Raw genomic sequence first — 10,727 nt, forward strand, 5'->3', positions numbered from 1 at the left:
TCCATGTTCTCAGAATCACAGGAAAACTTCATGACCTTTTCTGTCTGCATTTTTCCAATAGAAATACAGATGTAAGTGTAACTCCTACAAATACTGGATTTCCTGTAAAGCACATAAAGATGTACATCTCCTCTGCTAGTACAGTAAAGCGCATGTAGCCTTTGTAGTACTGACAGACCAAAATGCTGCAGGTACATCTGAATACGTTGGTCCTCTAAAATGCAGATTTTTTTTATTAATCAGATCACGCAGCTCCACCAAAGAAACCTCCCCGCCCTGGAGCCCCCAGCCATTTGGGCAGCCTTGCAAGCCTGAACAGCCCTGTGGACAGCTACAACGAAGGCGTGAAGGTACATTGCTCAGTGCCACATGAAATATGCCTCAGAAAATTAAACATTACCACTCTTCAGTTAGTTTGCTGTTCCTTAAGTAGAGACCGTGGAAAGCAAAAGCAACTAAACTTCCCAAGTAAATGTTGTCATGGGGCAAATATGCACTGGCAGCTCTCCAGGGAGGTGGGGAGTTAACCGGTAGGCTCATATCCTCCATTACTGTGATTCAGCATGTTCCTCACCTAGAACCTTTCCCAGGTGAGCATATTTCTAGTTTGAAGAGCATACGATATGAGGTCTCCTGTATGGACTCAGCTACCTGCTCAGCAGCTCTGTTAAGCAGGAAGGAGCGCACCTAGGGTTTCCAGTTACTCTGGTAGTACCAAAGTCTCCTATACTTGGTGACAGAGAAGTGAGACATGTCTGAACTGTGGTGCTCAAAAAGCTCTTGCTGGAGCACCGAGGTGCCTAAAACCCTCCTGGCTCTGGGGAACAAGGGAAGAGGGGAACTGGACCGTCTGACCTGTGACTGAGATACTTTCCAATGTGTTGTTTGATCTCTAGTAAATAGGTAATACAGCCAAAAATGAAACTTTAGTTTTCTAGCAGAAATGCTGCAGGATGCTGTGAAACACAACGTCATGTCCCTATTGCAGCTGGTGCCAAGGGAAGTGCTTCTTAGGATGTCAGTCACATCTACAATCTTGCCTTTCGTGTTGTTCCCTGCCTTTGGGACTCCAGTACCTCTTCAGGAAACAGAAACCCAAGTGACCTCAGAGCCTCCGGAGGGGATCCAGTGGAGCTATTTCTGATGCTAGGAGTTTCCAGCAGCTAGGTAGAATAGTGATTGGGAATTCTCTGTCAGTAATACTTTTAACAGAAGTTAAGAGTATTTAAGTTAAGAGTATTAAGCTGCACTTCTGTTAGAAGTGCAGCTGATCTATACACATCGCTGTTTTATTATTTCACAACCTTTGCAGCCAGGCAAATACCTCCACAAAGACTGCTGGTCTGATGGCGGTATTACTGACCAGAGCGTTAAAAGCAGGATCACTCCTGCCGCTGCTCTCATTCTGTCAGTTGATGCCATCAGTAGCACCCCAGGAGGTGATGTATTTATGTGCCAGCTGTTTCCTGAGAGAAGAAAGATCAGGTCTCCATCAGAGCACAGGCTTTGCAGACACACTGCGGCAATCCCTGCTGTAAATACAACAGTTAGTGCTAATAGTACAGCTCCTCACAGAAGGAGAACCTCTGGCTATTCTAAGCCTTGCCAAGCCTGTAGTAAAGAACAGGAATCCATGTTGTGGTAAGTGCGGCTGTTGTGATAAGCCACTTACCTGATCGATCTCACTAATCGATCTCAGTCACCACCTGCCTGTCACTCTTGCTCTCGTTCTGAGATTACCAGAATATTTAAGAATTCAGTGTAAATAGACAGCAGTGGCCAGTTTGAGCAGGATTATTTATTATAAACTGATGCCAGTGCCTTTCAAGCTGCCAAGCCTCAGAAAATGCAAAAAGCAGTAACAGATGTGTACTAAACTTGGCTTCTCTAAAATTTACTTTCTAAATGCTGATACTGGAACATGAAAGATGTTTTCTGAAATATATCCTTTTCACAACAAACCAACCTTGAGCAGCCAAAAATCATCAGTAATAACAAGTGAACAAGTAGAAAAGACAGATTGATTTTGGTTTTCTGTCAAGAGTTTCTTGAAATTGGATTGTTTTATGCTCCTTCAAGAAAACAGCCCATTATTTTTTGATAGCGTATAGCTTTGTTAATGTCTGCAGTCCTAAACTGAAGACGCTTCTGAGGCTCTCATTTCAGACTTGCCATTTCAGTCTCCCTTTTCTGCAGAATACAAATTAAGAGAATTTGAACCGCTTGCCCTCAGGAGCCTTTAGGGCATGTGTCAGGAAATACATGGGTTTGTGGTACTTGCTGAGGCAAAGCCGCCCAGTCGACACAAAGAAACTCCTGATTTCTTAGTCTGCAGAGCGGTAGTGTTGATGTTGGGTATAAACAAAAAAAAAAAAAAAAGGAGTGTTAAGAAATGCAGGTGTCCGTGCTCTTGAAATGTCAGGGCCTGGCTGTAGAAATTAGGTGGCTCATCTAGACTGGGTTCTTGATAGTTCTTAACCACAACTGTGATTAGTCATCACAGACAGGAGCTGCACAGTTAGAGGACTGTGTATTTCCTCCTATCATGATTTTTTTCAAGAACAAGAAATTTTCAAGGAGATAAATAAATTTTCTTCAGTCTATTGAATACTGGATTGTTTGCACAGGACATGTTGTTTCCCACCATTGCAGAGGCCCTCTACTCCATTCACCACTTTGCTGCTCGCCAGACTGGCTTGCTCCTGTCAAGCTTTGCATGATCTCTTCCCCATGTGTTTAGTAAAAAGTAAGCATGGGTGCATGGCAAATACCTCCACTTCCTACGCGGTGCACAGCAGGTTGTCAGCACACGGTGCTTCTGTAACAAATGGACCAAGAGCTAACACGAATGACTGCCGATACTGTTGAGGATGCATTTTTGTTGCAGGCTTTTTAACTGGTCTCTTATTGCTACACATGTTTTGGGTTTGGTTTGGTTTTTTTTCCTGCTGAGTTTTATTAATATTGTTTTTCTTTTTTCCCTTCTTTTGGTAAATTTCTTTAACCTTCCCCCACATTCTGCTCAACCATAGCCATGGAGGGTAAGCAGTGCGTGAGCGTGTGTGTATGTGCTCTTATTCCAAAATGTCTTTGCATGTCACTCTGCCAGAAGACTGTTTTAACTTCTCGATTGCTGAAACCAATTGGAATCACAGCCTTTCACTGGTGATTGAGGCAATTACAATGTTCTTTTTCCTTAGGTATTTTCTGATCAATGTACTTGATTGCATCTCTGTAATAAGTTGTCAGTAGGCACTTGGTGAAATGCAACAAAATGGAATCACCATGCACTAAATCCTGCACTCACTCCTTCCTTAGACAAAGTTTCATCCAAGTATTTTATAGTTCCATCAGGGTAGTATCTCAGGTGCTTCCAGTGAAACATCTCTGTAGCTAGGACCAGTTCTAGGAACCAGCAGTAACCCAGCATGGTGGGCTGAAACACGATGAGCTGTCTCAGATCAAGAGTGGGCAGCTGCTCTGTGACCAGTAGAAAATAAGCAATTTTTTAACCAACTGCTCCCACAAAGCAGTTGCTTGGGCATCCCATAGCAGTGAAGAGCTGCAGGAAACTGGGATGCTTGTAGTTCTACAGTTGAGAAGCAGAGACACTGAAGACCTTACAGAGGAAGTTTTCAATGTCTGTTTCTTTTCTGACCCAGGATTATTTTGGTCTGTCCTGGATTTAACTCTAGGCAGATCTGACTCAACAGAAGTTTTGCTTGAGTAAGGACTACTGGATTTTTAACCCATTTCTTTTTCTGATCTACTGGAAACAAACTGTATGAAAAGAGTTGGTGTTTCCCACTTCTAGTGGTGACACAATTTTTTGTTAATCTGCCGTGAATTTTCACTAACAAAACAGTATGTACTGCAATACTCTCTCTTTACTGTATCAGTATGTTAACTATGTACTCTGACATTGTTTTGGAGCACAAAACAACTTTCCCGAACAAGGGACCTGATACCTGTTGCCTTAGCAGTGGAACTTATCCATCAGTAGTGAACCATTTAGACACATCATGTACTGCGGACTCCTCGTTCCTCAAATTATTTCTCTGTTGTGGGAGTTATACTGGAAGCTCTTAAGGGAAATCCTGGTGAAAAAAAGAATTCCCCAGGGTCATTTCACAGATCAGGTTCAGTCAAAAGAACTAAAGGAAACTTCCTTCAGATCGAGGAGTGAGTGTGCTCAGCCAGGACAGGGGACCAAGGCGCGGGGGGGGGGGGGGGGGGCGGGGCGGCGCGGCGCTGTTGCGAATGAGACCTTCCCGGCAGTCTGTGGAGGTTGGGAAGTTGCTGAGCCCCATCTGCTGGGGACAGGAGGTTGAACAACCCTTCTCTGCTTCCAGATTCAGCCACAGGAAATCAGCCCTCCTCCTACGGCCAACCTGGACCGTTCCAACGACAAAGTCTATGAGAATGTAACTGGGCTGGTGAAAGCGGTCATAGAAATGTCCAGTAAAATACAACCAGCTCCACCAGAGGAGTACGTACCCATGGTAAAGGTATGGAGGCAGTTCCTAAAATCAGTGTTTTATTTCTCTCCTGACTGAGGTCTTAAGCGGCGTAGGAGAAACCTTCTGGGAAGCTGGGAGTAGAAAAGCTTTGTGTTTGTGGGGCAGGTAACTCGTGGTCACAGGGCTAGCACTTTGGATGCTTTTAACAGGATTGTGGGCAACTGTGCTTTTATTCCCCAGCTTGCCTGTGCTTATCAAGGGGCAGCAAGTTGTGCACTATCTAATCTGCATTTCACTTTTTTAAGAAAAACTTTTAATTAACCCTTTGGCATCTTGCTTTGATAGTGAAACACAATTGCAGGTGGGATTTAAAGTCTCTCAGCCGTGTTCTAACTCCCTTATTCAGATGAGGAACTAATTGTATCTGTTGATTCCTGCACTGTTACAATTTTCTCATCTATTCATTCCATGTTTTCAAAGTTTTATTTCCTTAATTTTTTTTTCTTAGGAGGTTGGTTTGGCACTAAGAACCTTACTGGCAACAGTAGATGAGACCCTCCCAGTGCTTCCTGCAAGCACTCACAGAGAGGTACGTAGAGCTCTGCTGACCTGATGCTCAATCATTATGTTTTGCCTCGGCCAGAGCAGCTACCTGGCCATGGTTTAGCTCTCCCTGCTTTGCATATGCATACATCTTGGCTCACTAAGCAGCCTGAACTCTCGAGTTGTAATTCTACATGACATAAACTTTACTGGAATTGCTGCATGGGCATAGGCTCGTACTTATGCAAAGGCACATGAACTGGATATAATTGAAGAGCACACCACACCACCCATAGGAAGTTGACATAAAAACCATTAGCAGTGCTTATGCAAAACCAGTATTCTAATGCAGGGCGACCATCTGAGAGTTAATTCTTAGTGTAAGTGTAATCTTTCATTAAAGTACAGCTTGCACACATAGTCATGGAAGAGGTAATTGAGTATAGGCTGGTGCAGCTGGAAGGTTTTGATGAGAAGATATTCGGTGGTAAACCTTGTTCTGGATGAGAAGTGCCAAGATCTTTCATGAGGTGGGAGTAAAACCATTGAAAGAGTGTGATAATGAGAAAGCCAGAGAATGGTGAGTGCCCCAGAGCATCATGCCCATTTAGCTGTGCAGCAACATATATCTGGCTACTTGACCCCTTATATTTTTTAAAGCTACTTTAATAAGGAGCGATGTTATACGCTTCCAGGTCCTAATTATCAAGGTGTTAAAACCCACTCCAATGGCCATTTAGGTCTTGGTGCTGTTTAACAGTGGGCAGCTCTTGATCACCGCACAGAACAGAGAGTGTCAAAATTCCACCTGCTGCTCCATGTGATGCCCACAGAAACAGCCCCAGCTTTGCTCAGAAATAACAAGCAGGGGCTGTCGTGGTAGGGTAGGTAGCGCTGCTGCTCTGTAGTATCGCTGCCACAAGTGCAATGCTTTCCAACAACTTGCACAGTTGACCGAATCTTCTCATTCCAGATTGAGATGGCACAGAAGCTGCTGAACTCTGACTTGGCTGAGCTCATTAACAAGATGAAATTGGCACAGCAGTACGTCATGACCAGCCTGCAGCAGGAGTACAAAAAGCAAATGCTGACAGCTGCTCACGCTCTAGCTGTGGATGCCAAAAATTTGCTGGATGTTATTGATCAAGCCAGACTGAAAATGATCAGTCAGTCCAGGCCGCACTAAGTACCGAGGGAGGAGTTTCATCAGTCTAAGAATTCTGCTTGCAAAGGGATGTTCTTTCACCTTCCACCAGCAGTGAGGATTAACCCAGTGTAGTTCTGGCTTTCCAGCACCTCTTGCTTCAGCAGACCTGACCGCTGTTGGTTCTCATTACAAAAGTTTAACCAAGTTTTTTTATCATAAAGCCAAGCTGGTCTGGGAATCAAAAAGTGGCATTATCACAAGATGAAGTTTGTACAGGAGTCCTCGGGAAATCACAGCTATGGAGTGCAATTCAGTTCTATACATTGCATGGGACACTCTTAGCCTGCAGCTGCAGCAGGGTTATGGTCTTGGAGCCAAAACTGCTTGAGCAGCTGATCAGAGAAAGGTATTGTGAAGTGAAGAATTCGGGGAAACCTCAGGGCTGAGAATTCTTGCCCACAGTATATGAACTATCCAGACTGGAATTTTTTTATTAGAACACTTACGTCGCAATATGCTAATCACAATTTACAGAGAAAGAATAAAAAGCTATATTTTCAAGACTTCAGTCATTTCAAGACAAACTAAAGCCCTCTTCATCTTCCTACCTTTTACTTTTATGTGAATGTGTGAAGCATTTGTTTGGAACTAGCTGTAGAACGCAACTGAAAACTCTTTTTCACCAGAATAACGTGCCAGTTCTTTTGTAGCAATGTTGTTTTCCTTGGAAGTGAAAATGCTGCTTTGTACCAGAGCAATTCAGAGCTGCATTTAGAGGAGTCTGTAACCATTCATGTCCCCCATTTTTATATAATTTATAAAGACAGATTAAAGCCATGTTGGAATATTTTAAACCCGCTGTAGTTAACTAACCCATCCTTTTGTCTATCTTGCCTGGGAGGAGTTACAGTAGAGCAGTGTAATTAGATTTTCTTTGGTTTTCAGTTATGCCATCTGTTCTGTTAAAATAAAAACCACACACTCCCTTTTTGCTGTTGAGGGATATAAATTATTCTCAGGAAGAATATAATGAACTGTACAGTTACTTTGACCTATTAAAAAGGTGTTACCAGTGAAATTCTGACTGTATCATTTTTTGTATGCGTGCACTGCAGAAGAAACCACTGCAAGTTTTCTGTGCTTGGAATTTCCCCCCACCCCCCAATCTACAAACTTAAGAATTCAGTTATGCAGGACTTAAGGAGTAACAGTAAGCATTCGAGGAGAAATGCAAGATTTAAGTAGTCTTCCAGAAAGCATCTCTTTCGAGTCAGTGTAATCATCTGTGTAACTGACTTCTAATTACTTGGTGTTGCTCCTTACACTCCTGGAAACTTTTAAAATAGGTTTTCCTAGGGGGAGGCTTCTTCAGAAAGGGGCAGGGGAAGCATAGCTGGTAAGTGAGAAATCCCAGCAGCAATAGGCAGTTGCATGGACTCAATTCTTCCACAGGTGCCTGCATCTTTCAAAAAAGAAATGAGCTCTCATTTTGTGGGAAGATGTGACAGTGCAGAGTGCATCAGTTTTGGGTCTACATGTGAAGCAACCCTCCTACGCAACTCTGGAGTCCTTACACACTTGGAACATTTTGCCGATGCCCCATTTTCATCCAATACTTCAGAATACACTTTTGAAACACAGCCCTTACCTTGTTCAGTTGCTCTGGACAAGTCGTGTTCAAAAGTTATTTCTAGAAATACATACTTTAAGTTACTCCTCGTGTGTGAAGTTATACAATCTTCCACACCCACCCTTCAAAGTGGTTTTCAGAAATGCTCCTTAACATTTTTCTGGAAAGGCAAAAAAAAATTACACATCTTACACAACCTAGGCTTAGTGCCTAGCACTGCAAGGCTCAGTCTGCTTTTCAGTTACACCTGCTCATGAATAGCGTCCCCAACTTTAGCCTCTAACAAGGGCCTTTACCTGAGGATTGCAAGCTTCTTCCCCACTCGTCAGCTCAACAGCTGGCCTCCACTGCAAAATGCACATACTCCTTGCTTTAGCTGCTCCAAAAAGGTTAAAATTACCTGGTACTAGAAACTGCCAAGGTGCACTGTTGCTAAAGCATTAACTAGACACACAGCAGCTTCACCCAGAGGCCGTAATACGAACTGGGCCATACTGCTTTTGCTAAACGTGACCACGTCCCAGGCTCACTGTGATCATGCCTCTACCTTTGTCCATATGCTGTGCCATTTAGGGGCCTGAACTGTCACTGCGCTGCATCTAAGTATAAAGAACAAACAAGGGAAGTTGTAAAACCACTAGATCAACATGTGGTGACAGCATTTTTGGAACCTGCAGGTAACCTGGCCATCCTTCATCCACTCCACTTCACATGGTTCCATGTAAGACACAAGACTACAATTAAATGTTCTTTATTGCAGACATGTACAAAATTGATTAGTCAAAAAGACCAAAGCCCATGTCATCATCAGATTCCTCTGATTCTTCTTTCTTTTCCTCTTCTTTCTTCTCCTCAGCTAGAAAAGAAGAAGGGAATCAGGGGTTTTCCATTCTGTCACCTCATAAAAGTCACATGCCACAAAAGACTTCATATACTATGACTGCAATCAAGAAGCAAGACCTAAGCAATCCTAACAAGCTAAGCTAACAACCCATGATGACTAGTGTTTCCACCAGGAAAGCAAGTTTGTGCCTTCAAAAGTAATTTCTATCAAATCTGAGTAACTTCAGAGATCCTGGTGATGTACAGGAAGACAAGCCTTAACTCTGAGGTAAGGCTAATCCTGTACACTGCCTCAGTGCAATACCAGCCTTTCTTACGATGAAGGTCTGTTTTGCTCCAGAACTCCCACGTGCGTACTACATGAAACCACATGAAAATCGCAGGAGGAAAAGCCGAGCTGGCTCCTGACCTGGTAACAAGCAGCTTTTTACCTAAGTATCTCCCCCAGCTGAAGCTCCCTAGGCTGGCCACGCAAGGCCACTTACCAGGGGCAGCACCGCCCGCCGGCGCAGCGCCACCCGCGGGGGCAGCAGCAGCTGGAGCGCCGCCACCACCAGCTCCTACGTTACAGATCAGGCTGCCGATGTCGATGTTGGCCAGAGCCTGGGGGGAACAAGCAGCAGTAAAACCTCGTCACCAGGGGCTGCGGGGGGCAGCTCCGCTTCGGTCCCGCGCACCTGCGATGCCACGGCAGCCGTGCGGCGGGGAAACCGCAGGATGACAAACCAGCGGCCCCGCACCCCTGGGGACGCGGGGCTCTTTAGGTTCGTTAAAGGTCGCGTTTCACAGCAGAAGGTGCCGGGGCTTGTCGCGCTGCTGTCACCTGCGCTAGTTCGGTTGTGACCGGCAGCCGGCAGCCCCCGCGACGAGACGAGGCCGCCGCCGCCCGCGGCCCCTCCCCGCCCGGCCCCCCGCTCCCTCTCGCCCACCTTCGCGAAGAGGCCCGGCCAGAACGGCTCCACGTTCACTCCCGCCGCCTTGATAAGCGCGTTGATCTTGTCCTCCTGCAACGAGAGCGGCGCTCAGAAGCCAGCCCGGCCCCGCCGCCGCCCGCCATGCCGCGGCTCGCCGCCATCTTGTGCCGCGCGGGGGCCGCGGCCCGCACTCACCGTGACGGTGACCTCGTCGTCGTGCAGAATGAGGGCGGAGTAAATGCAGGCGAGCTCGGAGACGGAGGCCATGGTGGGGGCGCGGTGCCAGTCGCCGGGGTGGGACGGCCTTAGCTTCAGCTGAAGGACACAGCACCTTGGGCCGCCGGGGAGGAAAAGGGGCGCGTGCTACCGGCGGAGCTTTATAAGGGCGCCCTGAGCCAATCGCGGACCCGGCGAGCTGAGACGCGACGGTGGCGGCGGCGCCGCTGGCCAACCCGGGGCCGGCAGGGCAGCGCTCCGCCAATCGCGGCGTGGCGGGGCACGAGGGGGCGGCCCTCCTCCCGCCTGCCCTCCCGCTCGCCCGCCTTCCTCCCCTTCCCGCCCGCCCTCCCTCGCTCGCGCCCTCCCCGTGTCTCTTGAATGATGAGTGATGCACCGCTTATCTATAGGATAATGTACTTACGTTTCTCTAACAGCTGCGAAACGTCCAAGGACCCTTATTGCTAACATGACGGATGTGCTAATTGCTAAGTTCTTGGATATGTCATCTTTAAGAAGGCTATCTGGTCCTAAGTTCCTGTAGTTTATACAACGCGGCAAAGACAAGGACTTAAATCGTGGTCACTAGTTTAGCGAGATACGTAAATAACTTCCCGGAATTGTAATGAATATGTAAACGGTTTCCCGGAAAGTTAATGAATCGGTATGAGTTGCTTGTATAAAGGGGGGACTGAAAAGTCCTCTCGGTGTGCATGACTTTGGTGGAGCGATCCCCCACGCACCCAGCGCTGCCGAATAAAGATAACCTCCGCTCACTCGAATATTGGTGACTGATTCTTTAAATCAATTTGGTGACCCAGATGGGACCTCCTCTGCTCGGCTGCGGGACCCATTGAGAGCGGGGACTCCCTAGGGTACCCCCGGGGATGTTCCCGGAGGGGCTCCTCGCCTCATCTGGATCACTGCAGGAGCAGACAAGGACTCCATCTTGCGGAGCAAAGGTACTGTTTTTA

At 46.4% G+C, this 10,727-nt stretch overlaps 2 protein-coding genes across 12 annotated transcripts in view; one reads left to right on the forward strand and one right to left on the reverse strand.

Moving 5' to 3' along the window:
• The window catches only part of PTK2 (protein tyrosine kinase 2), a 223,860-nt gene extending 216,632 nt beyond the window's left edge, over nucleotides 1–7,228 (forward strand). For all 10 annotated transcript variants that reach the window (XM_055703764.1, XM_055703765.1, XM_027809156.2 and 7 more), the window contains 4 exons: nucleotides 244–350; nucleotides 4,353–4,508; nucleotides 4,969–5,049; nucleotides 5,977–7,228. In XM_055703764.1, the coding sequence (XP_055559739.1) occupies nucleotides 244–350; nucleotides 4,353–4,508; nucleotides 4,969–5,049; nucleotides 5,977–6,189 (557 nt within the window). In that variant the 3' untranslated portion in view covers nucleotides 6,190–7,228. The remainder of the gene's footprint in view (nucleotides 1–243; nucleotides 351–4,352; nucleotides 4,509–4,968; nucleotides 5,050–5,976) is intronic.
• Nucleotides 7,229–8,515: 1,287 nt separating this feature from the next.
• Nucleotides 8,516–9,937, reverse strand: RPLP1 (ribosomal protein lateral stalk subunit P1). 2 transcript variants are annotated; one of them, XM_055703770.1, is made up of 4 exons: nucleotides 9,733–9,937; nucleotides 9,553–9,627; nucleotides 9,109–9,226; nucleotides 8,516–8,636 (listed from the first exon to the last, which is right to left on the reverse strand). In XM_055703770.1, exons 1-4 carry the CDS (start codon nucleotides 9,802–9,804, stop codon nucleotides 8,557–8,559), a joined length of 345 nt encoding a protein of 114 aa, XP_055559745.1. In that variant the 5' UTR covers nucleotides 9,805–9,937; the 3' UTR covers nucleotides 8,516–8,556. The 2 variants fall into 2 exon arrangements, with proteins under 2 accessions (XP_055559745.1, XP_055559746.1); XM_055703771.1 differs by lacking the exon at nucleotides 9,553–9,627 and having other exon boundaries at nucleotides 9,733–9,920.
• Between the last annotated feature and the right edge of the window lie 790 nt (nucleotides 9,938–10,727).

The sequence above is a fragment of the Falco cherrug genome, chromosome 3 (genome assembly GCF_023634085.1).
Source record: "Falco cherrug isolate bFalChe1 chromosome 3, bFalChe1.pri, whole genome shotgun sequence".
NCBI lineage: Eukaryota > Metazoa > Chordata > Aves > Falconiformes > Falconidae > Falco > Falco cherrug.